The sequence below is a fragment of the Heterodontus francisci genome, chromosome 11 (genome assembly GCF_036365525.1).
Source record: "Heterodontus francisci isolate sHetFra1 chromosome 11, sHetFra1.hap1, whole genome shotgun sequence".
In the NCBI taxonomy this organism is placed as follows: domain Eukaryota; kingdom Metazoa; phylum Chordata; class Chondrichthyes; order Heterodontiformes; family Heterodontidae; genus Heterodontus; species Heterodontus francisci.
This window is the reverse complement of record NC_090381.1, coordinates 80777025-80797325: the sequence shown is the minus strand read 5'-3', so window position 1 is coordinate 80797325 and position 20301 is coordinate 80777025. Positions and strand designations below refer to the sequence as shown.

Here is a 20301-nt window from a genome sequence, read left to right as displayed (position 1 = left end):
ACATTCTCTATTGAACACAATACATTCACTGTTATTTAGCTATGTACAACATATATATATTATTCTACAAGGATTGATCTTTGGACATGAGGCCAAGCAGATCATGAGTGTAGCTGACTGCCTGTAGCACTGCACCACATTAATTGCCAAACAAAACTCTGAGCTAAGAAACTTCTCTATCATGTTCCAGACACCACCAACAGTTATCAGTGACATAAGAAGAAAATACTGCTAATTTCCCACCTGATAGGATAGCAAACTGTTTCTGTAGCTGTTCAACGATATCAACTGCAAGCAGGGGTCTTATTTCTTGTTGCATGATTTCATCTGTGGAGAGAATAAGTATAATCCAGTGAGTCAAGTTCAGGACCAAGACAAAGTTACATTGTCAAGTAAGAGTAAAGTTCAAGAATTAAAAACGGCAATGATTTCCCAAGACACTGCTTAGGTTTCAGTCATAAGACTATCTTATTACTCAAAAGTGTGATCACATTTTGGAAATATCTCAGACTGCCCTCAATACACATGTTGCATATATTCAGTGGTGTTTCAGAATTAAATAAACACAGTTTAAGAATATATGCAGCAAATAAATCAGCTGAAGTTAGGCCGCTGTTCTCTGATCAAAATCTACATTATATTTTCTCTTAATAAGATTATAATAAACATGTTGTTTTTGAGACAAAGCACCTTTTCATACCATGGCTACCAGAATACAAATCTATTTTGCTTCCTCTTCCACTGGCTTCCGCCATTTCCTCTTTGTAGCCATTTTTTCCTAGCAAATAAACAACTCACTTTGCAGAAGGAAAGTACTATAAAAAGGGAAATAAAACTTAGAATGACTTGATTAGGCCTTATTAAACATAAATATAGATTCTATCCATCCATGCAGCAGAATAAATACAGCAATTACAGGTTCCTCTTGTGAGTAATTATATACACTACAGCAAGCTACTGCTTTTGTTAAAATTGCATTTGTTACTTCAAACTGTATTGAAAGTCTAAATAATTGCCCTGATGGCTATTGTTAAGACCAAGAGTATGATTATATGCAGAGCAGCACAAAGGCTCAAGTGTGTTACCATGTGATTTAAACTGCAGCAATATTGGGTTTTAAATTAGTGAGTGCTGCAGCAGAATAGCAAAACCTTTGTACAACATGGCATAATGGAAAGCAAAGCTTCCAGGCTGCATGTTACTCAAAGTGACAAATGAATAAACAAATGGTTATCCAAAAGAATTGAAATCAAGTTTATTTTGGTAATGAAGGTAGAATGTGAAAACAGTGGAACGAATTTTATAGGCCCCCTGATGTCCGGGGGGGGGTGGGGGGAGGGGGTTCGGTGGAAAATGTCTCCGGAAGAGGGCCAACATCGGCCTCAACGCCGGGAAGGCCCAGCCCGCGTCTGCAGGTGGTGGCGAGGCCTCATGGCTGTCCCCCACCGCTCGGCGACGGAGACAAATTTACATATGTTAATTAATTTAAATAAAGGAATAAATTACCTTCTCGCTCCCGCTATCCGTCCCAGAGCGAGAAGGTAACTTATTCTTTTATTTAAATTAATTAACATATGTAAATTTGTCTCCGTGGCGAAACACTGGTGGGCGGAGGGGAGCGGAGTAAAACTAATTTCATTGGTCTACGGGATGGTGGGAAGGGGTAAAGTTTAAAGTTGATGAATTTTGGTGGGGGGAGGTTGGCGCACAAGTTAAGTGTTTTGGGGGGAGTGAAAGAGGGCAGGTTATTACTTACACGGTTATTGCAGGGGGGTGGTGGGTAAGAGGGTCAGGATAACTATTTCATTTTTAAAAAGCACTGTATCTTTAAAAATTTAAATTGTAATGTAGGGCTCAAAGCTCTTTAAAAATGGCATCTGCGCATGCGCAATGGCACCTGATGCCATTGCCAGGGACAGACCACCCACCCCCTCCATGTCATTTGGGGGGCCAGTCCACCCTAGCCATTTAAATGAGCTCCTGCGGTAAAACCTTTGTGGAAAAATTTAACCCAGAATGCCAGAATATTCCTATGGACTTTATTGTTGCAGCCCTTTCACTTAAAGATTGTCCACATTTTGGGCAAAAGTAATGTTATTGCAGTTGTTTTGTTACGAATCTAACTTTGTTTGAGTTATATGAGTAAAGATAGTACAAAGCAAAATTGTAGGTAAAGAGTGAATGGGGGTAGGGGGATAAGTGTGAGAATGTGTTTTAAAATGTTTTTAACTTCTGTTTTTTTACATTGTAATGAAATGCATTCAAAAATGGCGTTTCATTTCTCCAAGGGCGGAGGTGTTACGATGGTTTCCATTTTTTGTTAAAACTTGAGAATCTGTATTTTTTAAAAACTGAAAAGGTTTTCATGGATGCTGGAATCTTGAAGAAGCTAAACTTTGGGTGTTTTCTAAAAAGGAAGGTCAACAGAAACAAATCTTACTAGAAAGCATCTGATTTCAAGTAAACACAGCAGGTGGTTCTGACCTGAAGGGACAGATGATGACAAGGAAATGACAGACCATGATTTATAGCTGTCACAGGATTGCTGAACAGTTAGTTTCATTTTTGAACTGTTTAAAAAAAAAGCCAATTGCTTTGGCTAATAACAGCCGGTTGGAGTTTGCTTATTGACCTGAGACAGAAGATCCAGCCAACCCATCTTTCCCTGTCTTGAAAAGCAAATCCTGCATCAAGTTGTACTGTTGCCTCCTGTATTTGAAGAAATCCTGAATGTTTCCAGAAACCTTGCATCTTTGAAAGAATTTTACATCATATGTGTGAGAATTGAAACCTTTGTTGCTGCACACTTGATCTATGTGAAGCCTTCTGTTCTTCTACTCTTCAGTCTAAGTTAATTTTTATTCCTTCTATTTCTTTATAACAGCCGTAAACAAAAATCCCTTTTTTTCCATGGTTAACCGGTTGTGTATATTGGGTATGTATGAGGGCTGGGATAAAATAAGGGGTTTTCATATTTCAATTCATGCGAATGTTTACTTCATTATTGGTTATGACTTGGGGTATAATAAACAGATAATTTTGTTGTTTATTAAAGAAACCTGGTTGGTGTGTTTTATTCTGGGGAAAAGTAGAGTATCTGATTGATTGTTGCGGTAAGTGGAAACATTTAAATATATGTTGTGACCTGTGGGGAATCGGGACTGAATTAACAGTGCACTCCTCCCGCCTCAGTCGTAACAAATCATTAAGAAATTGGCATTCAGGTATCTAATTATGGATTGGTAGGCTTCCAGCATAACATCTGAGTTCAAACTGTTTCAACAATGGATGGAACTGTGTTTCATGGATCAAGAAATGAGCGAACCAGTGAAACAAGCTATAAAAATCAAGATCATACAGGGCAATGAGGGCCTGCAATGGATCAACACATCAGGATTGTCAGCTGAGGATCAGAAGGTCTTTAGCAAGCTATGGGCATTCCTGGAAGATCAACTCAAGGTAAAGGTCAATTTCCAAGTACATAGGCTTGAGGTTATGACCTACTGGCAAATGCAAGATTCGTCCATTGGCCAGCTTGTTGCAAAGTGCTGAGAAGGCTCAAGAATGCGACTTCACAGATATTGAATTGTTGGAATGGGTTATTGACCTGTTCCAACAATTCAATATCTGTTCAAAAAGACCTGGTAGAAAAGAGAAAGGGCACACCATAGATGCACTTCTTAATGATGGAAGGAAATTTGAACCATCATGGCAGGGTGCCAACAGTTACAAGCGTTGGGGGTGGCTATGATAATTGGTATGGTAACCAAGGCTCAGAGGTCTGCTAAGCCTTGTGGCAAATGTGGCCTGACTCATCCAATTTGCTGTTGTCCAGGACCAGTGTAAAGCTTATGGCATGCAAGGACATTGGGCAAGGCAGTGCAGAAGGCCAAGCTCAGATACTGCACACAGGAATGGTGACAGATCACATGCAGAGAGAACTTCTGCAAGACAGGATGCAAACACAACAATAGGTATGCCAACACACAACACAAGCCCAAGTAGTTACATCAGGTCAACAGGGAGATTGCCAGGAGCATACAGATGAAGAATGCACTCGTAGGAACAGCAAGCAAGCATTTCACTTAGTTAACTTGGATCAACGTATTAATGCTATCACACAATCTGAAACATTCATCATGATCGGGATTATACGTCCGTAGAAGAATGGCAAGCATAAGCTCAGAGTGAAAACTGACACCAGAGCAAGTGTAAATATTCTATCCCTCCCTATACTGAAGGACATGTATTCAAAGAAGTGGGAATCTGTAGTACGACCCATCACATCTAGGCTGACTGCCTACAATGGTTCTCCAATCAAATGCATTGGAACGATAACCTTGCAGTACAGCTATGAGAGCTCCAAATGGCTACCACAAATGTTTTATATTGTAGACACAACTGGATCAGCCATCGCAGGACTTCTAGTCTGACAAGATTAAGGATATGTTACAATACATGAGGTCAACACCACATTGAAAGTTATGGAAGGTTGCAACATAGAGTGCATTGAGTCAGTTAGAGACCTGAAACTACTTTACCCAGACAGGTTTGATACAATCAGTGATTTCAAGGGTGATATCATATTGCACGTGAAGGAAGTTGCAGTTCCTACTATCAACACGCCAAGGAAGTGCAGCGTGCACATTCACGAGAAGCTTAAAGTGGAGCTGGATGAGATAAAACACAATGGAGTCACCTGCCAAGTGCACAAGCATTCTGATTGGAGCAGCTCCATTACCTGTGTGCTGAAGAAAGATGCCAATCACAGGATTTGCTTAGACCCATGATGATGGAATTTAGTCCTCAAGAGATGCTTGTATAAAATTCTGACCCTGTAGGTGCTGAATCCTTAGTTCGCAGGTGCTAAGTATTTTTCAAATGTAGACGCGAAACATGGCTACTAGTCTATCCATTTAGCCAAGAAGTCCCAGCTACTCTCAACTTTTAGAACACAATTCGGGAGATACTGTTTTCAGATGGTTACTGTTTGATCTGTGTGTCAGCCAGGACACTTTCTAACAATACATGGACAGGATAACAGAAATTGTCCTGGGCTGTATCTGTATAGCCAATGATATTGCAGTGATGGGGTGGGCCAAGGGAGAGCATGACTGAAACTTGCATTTGCTAATGCTGGCTGCTCATCATATGAGGGCCTTGTATTTAATAGCAAGAAGTGCCAGTCAATGTTGGGTACATCAACACTTTGGGTTGATATATTCCGCTACAGGAAACGCCCAGACCCAGGTAAGATCAGAGATGTCACAGCCATGGCAACTCCTCAGGACCGGGAAGACCTACAACGGTGTTTAGGGCTGTTCAACATTTTGGCCTCATATATCCCCAATACGGCTGAGTGAGCAGCACTGCTTAGGGAATTTCTGCATAAAGACATCCTTTACTTGTGGCAGGAAGACCGCCAGCAGTCATTTGAGCCCTTAAAGTTAGCTCTGTCAAGTCAAGACAGCACGCTATTATGACCCGACCAAAGAGACCACACATGAAGTCGACATGTCCCAGAAGGGATTAGGTGCCTGCTTCAGGCAGCAAGGGAAGCCAATCGCCTTTGTGTCAACAAGTTTGTTGCAAACCCAATACAATTACTCTAACATCAAACGTGACACCTTAGCTCTGGTTTTTGGTATTGTTAGATTTCACACCGACTTGCTCAGAAAACATTTTAACGTGGAGACTGACCACAAGCCGCTTGAAACCATATGATGCAAATGCTTACAAGTGCTCCTCCGTGGATTCAGAGGCTTTTGATGAAGGTCCAGGGCTATGATTGTGACGCCTGATATAAACTGGGCAGCAAAATGGTCACATTGGATATCCTGAGCAGGTTGCCTATCCCGAATAAAGATGCAGATATCTTGCTGGATTTGCATGTCCACCATGTGGATACTGAGATTGAAGATCTATATCATGAAATTTGGACGCCACAAATGCAAGCAACTGAGAGACAAGACAGCAGGTGACCCTATCTTGTTGTTGTGGGAGTTGATTGTGGAAAGATGGCCTGACACCATTCAGCAAGTAACCAAACGTCTACACTATTTCTGGCTGCAACAAGATGAGCTCGGTATATCACAAGGGGTGATTTTCAAGCAGAAACAAGTCCTGCACCCGAAGCTCTGCGTTCAGATGTTCTAACCTAACTGCTTCAAGGCATTTAGGAATAGAACGTACCAAACGCCTTGCCAAAGGGACTGTTTATTGGCCAGGAATCAGCACCGATGTTGAAGCGGAGGTGAAATCCTGTGAGGCATGGCAAAGATATCAGCCAAATCAACAGAAGGTACCTTTGATTCCACATGAAACACCTTCACATATGTGGGCGAAGATGCACACGATTGAATCATTAATTTTGAAGTACAGGCAGATGGAACAAGATCTCAAGGATGCAATAGTACACCTCCAAGCTACTCCATCGGACATGGGCTTACTGTCACCTGCAGAGTTGATGTTTGGAAGGCAGGTAAGAACTATCCTGCCCAGTCATCATCTAAGTTTTCCACAGTAAAGGATATACTTGTTTCGAAACAAGGGAAGGTGAAGGCATCGTATGACAGACAAGCAGGACCAGACTGTGAATAGGACAGAAAGTTAGAGTCCTCAATCATGCATCAGGAACTTGGTATCCTGCAGAGGTTGTAAGGACCAGCCCAGATTGTAAGAGGTTCAGACACCCAATGGTGCGATTCTCAGACAGAACCGATGTCAACTCAGAGAGCTGTATGACAACACTATGTGTGACAACTCTGTAGCATTGCGAACATGTTCAAAGCCAAAGTCTGAAGATGAGCATGCAGAGGCTTCGAGCACAGAGGAAGAGCATGTTAACCAGAGTTCAGAGTTACCAGAGCCTCAGAGGAGTTGTAAAATCGAGCCCAGCTCAGGATCGGGACAAATAAGCAAAGCTCCTCTACATTTTAGAGAGTGTTAAACTTGCTTACGTGTAAATTATGTTTTGTTTTATTCCTGTATAGTTAATCTGAACTGCACCATCATTGTATATCGTACATATGTTTTTATCTTTGGAAAAAAGGGCGATGTTGTGCTATCACTTTAAGAGACTGTAAGTGAAGGATCACTGGAGGAAGTGATGTCACGTCACACATGATCAGAGAGTTGTGGGTGTAGCCCGACAGCGTAAAACATGTGTAGGTGTGCTCTTGCAGTAGCTGTGTGTATATATATTCCAGTAGAAGTTACAATAAAAACCTACGTTTTCTTTGGATATTACTTGTAAAAACAGATAGCAAGAGTTTCAACATGGACAGTGAGAATGGGTGTTAATAGTAGATAATAAGGAAATGGTGGATGAAATGAACAAATATTTTGCTTCTGGCTTCACAAGAGGATACAATAAACATTCCAGTAATAGCTGTAAATCAGGAGGTGGAAGGAAGAGAGGACCTTAGTGAAATTACAATCATCGGGGAAGCAGTACTGACCAAACTGATGGAGCTGCGGGCTGACAAGTCCCCAGGTCCTGATGGGCTTCATCCCGGGGTCTTAAAAGATGTGGCTAATGAGGTAGTAGATGCATTGGTGTTAATTTTTCAAAATCCAAGATTTTGGAAAGGTTACATCAGACTGGAAAATAGCAAATATAATCGCTCTATTCAAGAAGGGAGGAGGCAGAAAACAGGTAACTAGGCCATTTAGCTTGACGTCTGTCACGAGGAAGGTGTTAGAATTGATTAAGGAGGTTATAGCTGGGTACTTAGAAAAACTCAAGGTAATCGAGAATAGTCAGCATGGTTTTGTGGAAGGGAATTCATGTTTAACCAATTTATTGAATTTCTTTGAAGGAGTAACATGCACTGTGGATAAAGGAGAGCGCGTTGACATACTGTACTTGGATTTCTAGAAGGCATTTGATAAAGGTGCCACATAAAAGGTTATTGCACAAAGTAGGAGCTCATGGTGTAGGGGGTAAAATATTAGCATGGATAGATGATTGGCTGGCTGGAAAAAAACAGAGTATGCATAAATTAGTCCTTTTCTGAGTGGCAGGATGTGACGAGTGGAGTCCCGCAGGGGTCTGTTCTGCGGCCTCAACTTTTTACAATTTATGTCAATGACTTAGATGAGGGGAGCTATGGCATGGTAGCTAAATTTTCAGATGACACAAAATTAGGTAGGAAAGTATGTTGTGAGAGGACATAAGGAGGTTGCAGACTGATATAGATAGGTTGAGTGAGTGGGCAAAGATCTGGCAGATGGAATATAATGTGGGAAAATGTGAAGTTGTTCACTTTGGCAGTAAGAATAAAAAAGCAGTGTGTTACTTAACAGAGAATGACTGCAGAATTCTGAGGTGCAGAGGGATCAAGGTGGTCTAGTGCAGGAGTCACAAAAGGTTAGTATGCAGGTACAGCAAGCAATAAAGAAGGCTAATGGAATGCTATCCTTTATTACGAGAGGAATTCAAAATAAAAGTAAGGATGTTATGCTTCAGTTATACAGGACATTGGTGAGACCACATCTCGAATACTGTGTGCAGTTTTGGTCCCCTTATTTAAAGGTTGATGTAAATGTGTTGGAGGCAGCTCAGAGGAGGTTTACTGGATTGATACCTGGTATGAGCAGGTTTTCTTATGAGAAAAGGTTGGACAGACTGGGCTTGTTTTCACTGGAGTTTAGAAGAGTGAGGGAGACTTGATTAAAGTATATAAGATCCTGAACAGTCTTGACAAGGTGAAAGGGGAAAGGATGTTTCCTCTTGTGAGTGAGTCCAGAACTAGGGGGCACTGTTTTAAAATTAGGGGTCGCCCTTTTAGGACAGAGATGCAGAGTTTTTTTTCTCTCAGAGGGTTGTGCGACTTTGGAACTCTCTGCCTCAGAAGGTGGTGGAGGTGGGGTCATTGAATATTTTTAAGGTGGAGGTAGATAGATTCTTGTTATGCAAGGGAATCAGGGGTAAATGGGAGTGTGGAAGTCAAAACACAAACAGATCAGCCATGATCTTATTGAATGGCAGAGCAGGCTCAAGGGGCCAAATGACCTACTTCTGCTCCTAATTTGTATGGTCGTATGTACGTATGTTGGTATGTTCACATTCCTGTGAATCTTACAATAGTTCACAAACCAAAAGAATGAGTAATATTACAGTGGGGCACTACGATTTATCTTCAGGGTAGTGGGGGTGTGGTGATAGGAAATCGGGTAGAGTCCCTGCTTCTGATAATGCTCCAAAGAAGCACTTTGGGACTTTTTCTATGTTAAAGGTGCTATATAAAAGCAAGTTGTTGTTGCTATTGATTGTTACACTGTTAGAAATGTTTATTTGTGCAAACTGGAACAGCTGTGATAATCTTTCATTGTTAAATATAAGGAAGTAACCTGCTTGAATTGTCCTCACCAACCTACCTGTCACAGATATATTAGTCCATGATAGTCTTAGGAGGAGTGACCGCTGCACAGTCCATGTGGACAATGTCCTCGATTGACGAGACCCTCCATTGTGTAATGTGCCACTACAGTCATGCTGCAGGAGACAGACCAAGGACAGATCTAACAGGCTAAAAACGGCATTCCTGACACACTGCACCATCAGAACTGTATACCACCAAAATCTGTAACTTCATGACCCAACACATCCCTCACTCCTCCATCAGCATCACACCAGGAGACTATCTCTGGTTCAATAGAGAGTGTACAAAGGCATTCCAACAGCAGCACCAAGCATACCTCAGATAGCCTAATAAAGCTACAGTAGAAGCCTACCCATGTTAAACACCAAAAGCAGCATATTATAAACAGATCTAAGCAATCCCACAGCCCACGGATCAGAGTAAAGTGCTCAAGTCGTAACACGTCCAATTGTGAATGGTGATGGAAAATCAGAAAACTAATTCAGAAGGAAGAAACTCCATGGACATTCTTATCCTCAATCATAGTGAAGCCCAGCATGAGTGTAAGAGATAAGGTTTAGACTGAGAGTACTGGATAACATTCACTCCACTAACTGCCAGACTATCTACAAGAAAAAAACCAAATACCTCCCTCCCCAACCTTAAGCAGCAGCACCACCATCACTAAGTTCCCACCATCAACATCTTTGGAGTCACCTTTAACCAAAAACTTAACTGGACCAACCACATATATACCATGGCTATGTGAATTGGGTACTTTGTAATGAATGGTTCACTTCCTGAGTACTCAAAGCCTTTCCACCATCTGGAAGGCTCAAGTCAGAAGTGTGATGGAATACTCACACTTGCATGGATCAGTGTAGTTATAACAACACTCAAGAAGCTCAACACCATCAAGGGTAGGGCAGTTTGCTTAGTTGGTAGGCCTGCCACTGAATTCAATATCCATCCCCTTCATTACTGGTGCATTGTGGCTGCAGTATGTGCTTGCTACAGAATGCACTGCAGCAACCCATCATGTTTACTTTGACAACAGCTCCCTTTTTCACAACCTCTACCACCAAGAAGATCAAGAACAGCAAATTGTGGAAACACCAACACCTACAAGTTCACATTTTTAAAAATGGCATCTGAAAAATATCCCCTTGAGCAAGGTATTGGAAGATTGCCAGTCCATGTGAAACCCACAGATATGTAACAGCACATTCATGGAATTCGTCAGCAATCAGAAAGTGCATTGAACCTCAAATAAATTGACAAAATGTAGGTTAGTAGTTCTTGTAATATAGTGAATGGATAATGAGATTGTCCCTATGTCAGTTTTCCCACGGGCTAGAGAAGAAGCCATTCTTGTCTGAGCTTGACCCTTCAACAAAAAAGAATAGCCAGTCCAGTCACATTCAATCAGTATGATGCCTGTCTTCTTCATGTCGGGCAGAAAAATCTAATTCTAACTAATTTGAATGATTATGGACATATCTCTTAAGTTGGTTTGTAGGCAAATAGAAACAATTGTTCGCCAGTGTTTAACATCAAATGTAACATCATTGTCAAGAAAAGATACATGGGTGCTTACTGTTGACGTTTACCTGCTATTTGGCAACTTTTTCTATTAGTTTTTGAAGAAATGTCAAAAAGAATGAGAATGGTTAGCCAGAATGATTTTCTCATACCTGTATCTATAAAATGTGACTCTGTAGCTCTTTATGGAATGTAGATATAATAAATTTATCTCTTCCAGATGCAACATGTATATGTAGTGTCATTGTGGTTCTAGGCAGAAAATTCATGAAGCGGGTTTGTAACATAGCTCAGGGAGCAGGAGTGTTTTTGTGTGTTTCAATCGCACAAAATTATATGTATTCCATAGAACCTGATCACATCTTTTCATAGCAAATTGAGTAAACATTTGAAGTAAAAGAAGATACAGTGGGATTAGTTTTGGATTTCTAGCAAAGAGCCTACACAGACACGATGAGCCAAATGTCTACCTTTTGTGCTGTAAACCTCAATGGTTCAATGACTATACTTTGCAAATAATCAATTGCCTATGACCTTTGGTGGCATATTCTAAGAATTTTGAAGGCATTATATAAAAATAACTTCTTTACTATTTATTTACCATGAAGCTGATTTCTGAAGTTAGAGAACTAAATGCCCTCCTTCTATGGCTACAGGTTCTGATGGACTGAAGTGAGGTGATCATTCCCAAGGACGGGAGGAAGAGGTCAACCTCTGCAACCAAGCAGGTGTGCATGGAAGTGGCTGAGGAAATCAGCAGCAGGAGTACGGTCCCTCCAGCCTAAAGACAGTGCAGGAAGAGGATGAAGGACCTCAGAAGGACAGGAAAGCTGAGTGGCACAGAACTTTCAGTTGCCAACCCCTACACTCTGACTTTTCCAGGTTTCTCCTGCATAGCACACCTCGGAACACACCTTGCAGTTTTTCTCTTTCCTCTCTCTGCAGGCACCTCACATCCCCATCTGAGCGAAAAAGACTTGCATCTATATAGCGCGTTTCACAATCAGCGGACATCCCAAAGTCCTTTACAGCCAATGAAGTACTTTTTGAAGTGTTGTCACTGTTGTAATGTAGGAAATGTGGCAGCCAATTGGCGCATAGCAAACACCCACAAAAAGCAATATGTTGACCAGATAATCTGCTTGTGTGATGTTAATTGAGGGATAAATATTGACTGGGTCACTGGAGATAACTCACCTGCTCTTTTTCAAAATTGTGCCACAAGATCTTTTATAGCCACCTGAAAGGGCAGATGGGGCCTTAATTTAAAGTCTCACCTGAAAGATAGCACCTCCAACAATGCAGCCCTCCGCTGGAGTTTTTTTTTGTTTCTTGGGATGTGGGAGTCGCTGGCAAGACCAGCATTTGTTGCCCATCTCTAATTGCCCTTGAGAAGGTGGTGGTGAGCTGCCTTCTTGAACCACTACAGTCCATCTGGTGTGGGTTCACCCACAGTGCTATTTGTGAGGGAGTTCCAGGATTTTGATCCAGCGACAGTGAAGGAACGGCGATATATTTCCAAGTCAGGATGGTTTGATTTTGTGAGTAGGGGTAGGACTTGCACCCAAACCTTGTGGCTCATAGGCAAGAGCACTACCAAGTGAGCCAACACTCACCCTCAGAATATTGGCCTCTCACACCCTTGCCTCACAGACCGCTTCCATGTGTGGTGCCTTTCCCTCCTCTCCACACAAGCCATTATGAACACACACATCTTTCTGCTTTCTTTCCTTGCAGAAGAGAGCACACAACTTGGCAAGAGGCAGAGACCCAGGGGAAGTCATGTGACAGGCACATTGACAATACGTGTCCACCTGCTCCACGGGAAGGTGGTCTTGTTCAAGGAGGCTGTAGATGTCAACAACAACCTGCCACGAGAGCCTGAGCCTCCTGAGGCACTGGCACTCAGACACGTCGAGAGAGTTGATCTTCTGTTTGTAGACCTTGTGTTGAGAGTCTCGTCTCCTTCCAGTTGAATCTTGTTGTCTTTAACATCTGACTTGTGGAGGGACATGCGGCTGAGAAGGCAGCTGGTGCTGCTGCTGCTGGTGTTGCGCCTGCTGCTGCTGGAGCAGTTGGCTGTAGTGTGGTCTCTGCTGTTCAACCTCAGCAGAAGTGGAAGGTAGAGCTGTGTAAGCTGCTCTCATTCGGTGCTGAAGGCTGACAGTGGGGAAGTGCAGCTGAAAGTGAGTGAAGTGCTAGACAGGTTATGTGCTTTCCAAGAAGTTGACAATCACCTGTCAAGCAGTGAAAGCATTCTCAGAGAGGAAGTGCTCTGAACAACAGTCTCTCAATGGCCATGGCTGGAGCTCTTCAGTGTAACTGATCAAAGCCTTCCCAGATTGTCACTCTCACTGAAAAAGCACTTCCTACTGTGCACTCACCTTGGTGACCCTGGTCAGCTTCTGATAGGTCAGGAAACATTTTCCATGGCTGGGCAATCCAGGATACAGGGCTAAAGGACCTCATAATTGACTTCTTGACAACCTCAACAAGCTCCTAATTACTTACCCAACAGATTCAAGGGGGTTCCCCACTTTCCTTCAATGCCGCCCCGGGAAAAGTTAGATGAAGGCGGGATCACATTGGGATCCCTACCGAACATAATATTTTGGGACACTCTCAGCTCACTTGTCCCCGAACCCATCTCCGACGGCCTGGGAAAATTCTGTCTATGGTGTCCCAATCATCATTTGCTTCATTTGTACACATCTACCAATATTGGTGTGGGTCCTTTTGATAGAATTGATGCCGAATTTTCGCTGTGCATGTTAAAATGGGCAGGGACCTGGCACAACAGGTGTCAAGCCTATTTTCCACCCTAATGCCACTTAATTGGCAGCAATTGAAAGAAAAAATGCACCACATGGCTCCACCATGGGCTTATTTTTTCTATTTGTCTTCATTTTAATTAGGTTTTACCACCTTTTGCTCCCTTCGTTTTACCCGCTTTAGTCAGGAGGACAGGACTTGGACACAGTCCAAGCTTAGACATCAGTCATGAATAGAATTTCTCAAACACCTACAAGTGGGAATCTAACATGCTAATACTAGAGCCTGTGGGCTCCCAGCAGGTTTTATTTGTGTTTTTTTATGTAATATTTAGAATTATTTGATCATTAGGTCTTGATTTTTTTTGTATTTAGTCAATTTAAACTCTAAAACCCGCTTGATATTTTGCTTTTTTAGTTAAAATAAAGGGTGGAATTTTAAACTCTTAGTCTCTGCCAAAATGGTGGGACCTGTAGCGGGTTGGGGACCCATTGACAGTGGCAGCAGGCTTTGCCTTGGCTCTTTTAACTGAGCTACGCCATTGGCACTCACTTCTGGGTTCCCCAACCAATCAGGGACGATGGGTAGGACCATGCGCCAGATCTGTCAAAGGAAAGATTTCTAATGAAAGGGATCCTGGCAGGGACATGGATTCCTGAGGCTGCAGCAACCACAGGAATGGAGAGGGGACCTAGGAAGGCTGCTCCCCAGGTCTCTCACTCTTACCTGAGGTCCTGCTGTGGGTTCTGAGGGACTGAAGTGAGGTGATCTTTCCTAAGGCAGGAGGAAGAGGACAACCTCTGCAAAGAGCAGGTGTGCATGGAAGTGGCTGAGGAAATCAGCAGCAGGAGTTTGGTCCCTCCAACATGGAGACAGTGGAGCAAGAGGATAAAGGACCTCAGAAGGGCAGGAAAGTTGAGTGGCGCAGCACTTTCAGTCATCAACCCCCACACTCTGACTTTCCCAGGTTTCTTCTGCAAAGCACTCCTCAGAACACACCTTGCAGCTCCATTCATTTCTCTCTCTCCGGGCACCTCACATCCTCAAGAACAGCCATCCCTCACACTCATTCTTATCCTATTACCTCCTTGCACCCATGCCTCAATCCCACTCCCACAAGACCCACTCTCCATAAATGTTGTCCTTCCCTCCTATCCACGCAAGCCATTTCTAACATGCATAACTCTCAGTTTTCTCTCCTTGCAGAAGAAGACAGCACACAACCTCCGGGAGAGGCAGAGACCTGTGGGCACCGGGGAGGGAGGGACGTTGGGTCCTCCAGTGTCAGTCACCTTGAGAGCCACTAACAATGCATACTCACCTGGCCCACTGGGAAGGAGATCTTGTTCTCGGAGGCTGTGGATGTCAGCAATGACCTGTCATAAAAACCTGAGCCTCCTGAGGCACTGGTGCTCACACATGTTGAGAGAGCTGATCCTCTGCCTGTAGACCCTGCGCTGGGGGTCTCATCTCCTTGGAGCTGGATCTCTGGATCCATCTCCTCTGCCCTGTGGAATGGCATGTGACTGAGGAGAAAACAGCTGATGCTACTGTTGGTGCTGCTCCTACTGGTACTGTTGGTGTTGGTATTGCTGTTCCTCTAGTTCTTCACCGGAGGTGCAAAAGCTGCTCCCATTGCGTGATGGCTGGTAGCAGGGAAGTGCAGCTAAAGGTGACTGAAATGCAAGACAGGCGAAGTAACTTCAAAGAAGTTGGCAATTAACTGTCAAGCAGTGAAAGCACTCTCTGAAAAGGAGTGTTGTGAGCAGCTGCCTTTCACCTGGCCATGGCTGCAGTTCTTCAGGTTCACTGATCAAAGGATTCCCAGCCTGTCAGTTTCACTGAAGAGGCACTCCCCACTGTGCGCCCATCTGGTTGACCCTGGCAAGTTGCAAACAGCTCAGGAAATAGGTCTGCTGGCTGTTAAAGTCAGAGTGCATGATTAAAGAGGTACTTAATTGTCTGTTTGTATAATCTAATTACCTTCCCAACAGCTCCAAGGGGGTTCCCCACTTGCCTCAAACCTGCCCAGGTGAAAAGGAACAGGGCAGAATGATGTCAAGTCAAGATTAGCGTGAAAAATAAGTTATTTCTATTATTTGGCACCACTATGGCATAAAATGTGTGATTTAATAAAAGTTGCTAGTACATGGCTGCTTGGGAAAAGTGAAAGAGGTATTTTTAATCCTGCTAAAACAATTGCAGTCAATGTGAGAGCAGCAGGAAATAGCCTCAAATAGAATTATGCATTCTCACATGCGAAACTCATTCAGTAATGACAGGAAGAATAGTTATTTCCATATTGAACTAGTAAAATATTCCAGGGTATGGAGCTACCTAAAAAGAATGTATGTTTGTGTGAAGTTATTATGGCAAATAAAAACTTTTCTAATATGTTTAGCATATGTTAAAACTAAAATAAAATTTTTGCAACAAACACAATCTCTAATGATGACATCATATTGTAGACCACAATATTGTACCTCCCTTCTGAGATAATGCATCTCACAAGAACTTTACCAATGTGATTAAATTGTCAACTTAAAATTAAACAATGTTAAATTTTTATGATATTTCAAAATAAATTTGAGCTGCTCAGATTCATCACACTCCTGACTTGTGCCTTGTAGATGGTGGACAGGCTTTGGGGAGTCAGGAGGCGGGTTGCTTGCCACAGAATTCCCAGCCTCTGACCTGCCCTTGTAGCCACAGTATTTATGTGGCTGTTCCAGTTCAGTGCCCGGTCAACGATAACCCCCAAGTTGTTGATGGTGGGGGATTCATCGATGGTAATGCCGTTGAATGTCAAGGGAAGATAGTTAGATTCTCTCTTATTGGAGATCGTCATTGCTTGGCACTTCTGTGGCACGAATGTTCCTTGCCACTTATTAGCTCGAACCTGAATGTTGTCCAGGTCTTGCTGCATATGGACATGGACTGCTTCAGTATCTGAGGAGTTGCGAATGGTACTGAACATTGTACAATCATCAGCGAACATCCCCACTTCTGACCTTACGTTGGAGAGAAGATCATTGATGAAGCAGCTGTATCTGCAAATGCTGCACATGTTCAATCTTGTGATTTTAGATATATAGTTTTATTAAAGCATTTTAAATAATGGTATTTCCAAAACAAATTGGAATGTGTTACTTCATTAAAAGTACTAATGCTATATATTTTATAAGAATGTCTTAGGCATAAATGGATACTTGCAGTCTTCAGCTGTCCATTTTTGTATGTGAGTATTCTATAGTTTTTGTACATAGAAAACTTACTTATTGTTCACAATATTAATTTGTTTTTTAAAATATATATTTACAATCACCAAGAAAAACCTTTTTAAAAACAAAATCTGAAGATTAAGAGAATCTTATGTAAACAATTAAGGCATGCAACTAGCATGTGGCATATGCAAACCCACAGCACTCTGCACTATAAATGAACAAACGTGTCTTCTTTTATCGATTCTTAAGTGTTCTTAAAAATTGCAAGTACACAGTATCTGACATATGCACTAGAATATTGACTGCAACTCATTTGGTAACTGTCTGGGGGGTGGTGGTGGGGGGCGGGGGTTCATTTTACATTCATTCTAAATATTGTGTCAAATATTTCAAATATTTTCCTTGGTTGATCATTTTTAGTAATACTAGATGCATGATACCAATGACAGTACTGGTGCATTATTTTAACAGTCTTTTTCCAAACAGGGGCAAACAGAGTCCCAGGAGCGGTCACAATTTTGCCTAGTTTCACATCAAAGCAGCACAATCATGTTTTTGCAACAATTTGATGTATGTGATGTACAACCTGGCATTGTGTACTGATAAGCAGAGGCTTTCCAAATAACTATGGATACAAAATTTCTCTAAGTGTACAGACGGTCCTCAAAGAAAAGATACTTTTTTGCACATTTGCAGGAATAACCAACTTTAATTGGTATACTTTCTGAAAGCTTGGATGGTTCAGTTGTGTGTTTCATTTCGCATAGCTTAAGTGGCCAATCCAAAAGCACCTTCTAGATTGCTACTTAAACAGCATTTTGTGAGACAATGCTGCTGGGAAGGATGCAATTTCTAGAAAAAATGGAGTGATTGCAGACACAAATGAAACTAGGATTTGCAAAGTCCTGCTACTCAATCAATAGGGTTAGGTCAAGTCGGAATAACTCTGCCTTGTGCAGAGCAGCAAACCATTTATATTCGGAGAACAAAGCAGACTCTATTGGTTAAAAAGCAAATGAGTAAAGATCTAAACTTCCAGATCCCATTGTAGTGAAAATATTTGATAGTGTGACAACTGGGTAAGTGATAAAATTCTTGAAATGTTACTTCTTTATAAACTCAAATGCATGTTTAATGCAGATAAGACTGGCCATTTTTACAAGTGCACTCAAGCAAAGCTAGCTTTCATTAATGATTGCAGGTGGGGGAAAAGCTCAGCAAAAAATGACTGTGATGGTTTATGCAAGCATAACTGGAGATAAAAGAGAGGACCTGGTTATTGGGAATTCCAACCCTGCCCTTCACATTTTCAGGCTGTTGTTACTCTGCATGTAACCAATAAAACCTGGTGACAGGGCTGTGTTCTCACACCTACACTGTTTGGGATCTTCTTCTCCCTGCTGCTCTCACATGCGTTCAAGTCTTCAGAAGAAAGAATTTTCCTCCACACAAGATCAGATGGCAGGTTGTTCAACCTTGCCCATCTTAGAGCAAAGACCAAAGTACGGAAAGTCCTCATCAGGGAACTCCTCTTTGCTGACGATGCTGCATTAACATCCCACACAGAAGAGTGTCTACAGAGAATCATCGACAGGATTGCGACTGCCTGCAACTAATTTGGCCTAACCACCAGCCTCAAGAAAACGAACATCATGGGACAGGACATCAGCAATGCTCCATCCATCAATATCAGTGACCATGCTCTGGAAGTGGTTGAAGAGTTCACCTACCTAGGCTCAACTATCACCAGTAACCTGTCTCTCGATGCAGAAATCAACAAGCGCATGGAAAAGGCGTCTGCTGCTATGTCCAGACTGGCCAAGAGGCTGTGGGAAAATGGCGCACTGGCACGGAACACAAAAGTCCGAGTGTTTCAAGCCTGTGTCCTCAGTACCTTGCTCTACAGCAGCGAGGCCTGGACAACATATGTCAGCCAAGTGCGACATCTCAACTCATTCCATCTTCGCTGCCTCCAGAGAATCCTTGGCATCAGGTGGCAGGACCGTATCTACAACGCAGAAGTCCTCGAGGCGGCCAATATCCCCAGCATATACACCCTACTGAGCCAGCGGTGCTTGAGATGGCTTGGCCATGTCAGCTGCATGGAAGATGGCAGAATCCCCAAGGGCCCATTATACCACGAGCTCGTCGCTGGTATCAGACCCACCAGCCGTCCATGTCTCCGCTTTAAAGATGTCTGCAAATGCGACATGAAGTCCTGTGACATTGGCCACAAGTCGTGGGAGTCAGTTGCCAGTGATCGCCAGAGCTGGCAGACAGCCCTAAAGGCGGGGCTAAAGAGTGGTGAGTCGAAGAGACTTAGCAGTTGGCAGGAAAAAAGACAGAAGTGCAAGGAGAGAGCCCAGTGAGTAACAGCCCCAACAACCAATTTTATCTGCAATGCCTGTGGAAGAGTCTGTCACTCTAGAATTGGCCTTTATAGCCACTCCAGGCGCTGCTCCACAAACCACTGAACACCTCTGGGCACTTGCCCATTGTCTCTCGGGACAAGGAGGCCAAAGAACCAATAAAAGGAATGGATGAGTTGTGCTCTCTTTTGAAGAGTGGCTGTGCAACCAAAACATGGCATCGCAAGGCACTAAGAGCCCCTTGATTGCTTATGACAGTGGGGATTATGTTCTGACCCTGCATGTGAATGTGACACAGCTAATAATTTTACCACAATACAGGATGCTACAATCCAGCCAATGGATGTTGATGTGACTTTTGCTTTAAAATAGCACTGCAAGAAAGAGTTTGTGTGAAAAGTAATTGTCGCACATGATGCAATAGTACCATTTTCATTGGTTGTTCTGCAGGTAATGCATCTGATCCATTCAATGACAGGAAGTTGACAAAAGCATAATCCACTGACAACTACTTACAGCACTGTAAACTCCTCTCACCAGCAGACATAGTACAAACCTGACACAGCCCAGATATACAATATGGCAGCCTCTCACACAGTGAGCCTCATAGAACATGAGTTCTCTGCAGAAACTGCCAGAGGCCATAGTTTTACATACATTGTTGTGTTGATAAGAAGGTTCTGATGTCCAAATTGCTGGCCAACACAGAAAGTGTTGCTGTGCAGAAGGATGTTGATGCTAGTGTTATGATCACCTTGTTCAAGGTTTGTATTAATGTTCTAGAGGTAACTTTTAATTTGGGAATTGAATTTTTTTTAATGCAAGACAGATGGAAACACCTGGTTTGAGAAGCTGGCAAACAAACCTAGGGTGCTTACAAATGAAAGGGTGCCCCATGTGTATTTAGTAAGGTCATAATGGGAAGTGTAAAGACCCTAAAAAATGTGAACCCCCCCCCCCTCCTTAACTTGTTGATGGAGATGGTGGGCTGAATTTTACCAGTCCCTCGAGTCGGAGGTTGTGGTGGGG

At 42.6% G+C, this 20301-nt stretch overlaps 1 protein-coding gene across 1 annotated transcript in view; it reads right to left on the bottom strand.

The window, feature by feature from the left end:
• mcf2l2 (MCF.2 cell line derived transforming sequence-like 2) overlaps positions 1-20301 on the bottom strand; it is a 401635-nt gene that overhangs the window by 351852 nt on the left and 29482 nt on the right. Inside the window, exon 2 of the mRNA XM_068042330.1 lies at positions 244-327. Coding sequence (XP_067898431.1) covers positions 244-327 — 84 coding nt within the window. The remainder of the gene's footprint in view (positions 1-243; positions 328-20301) is intronic.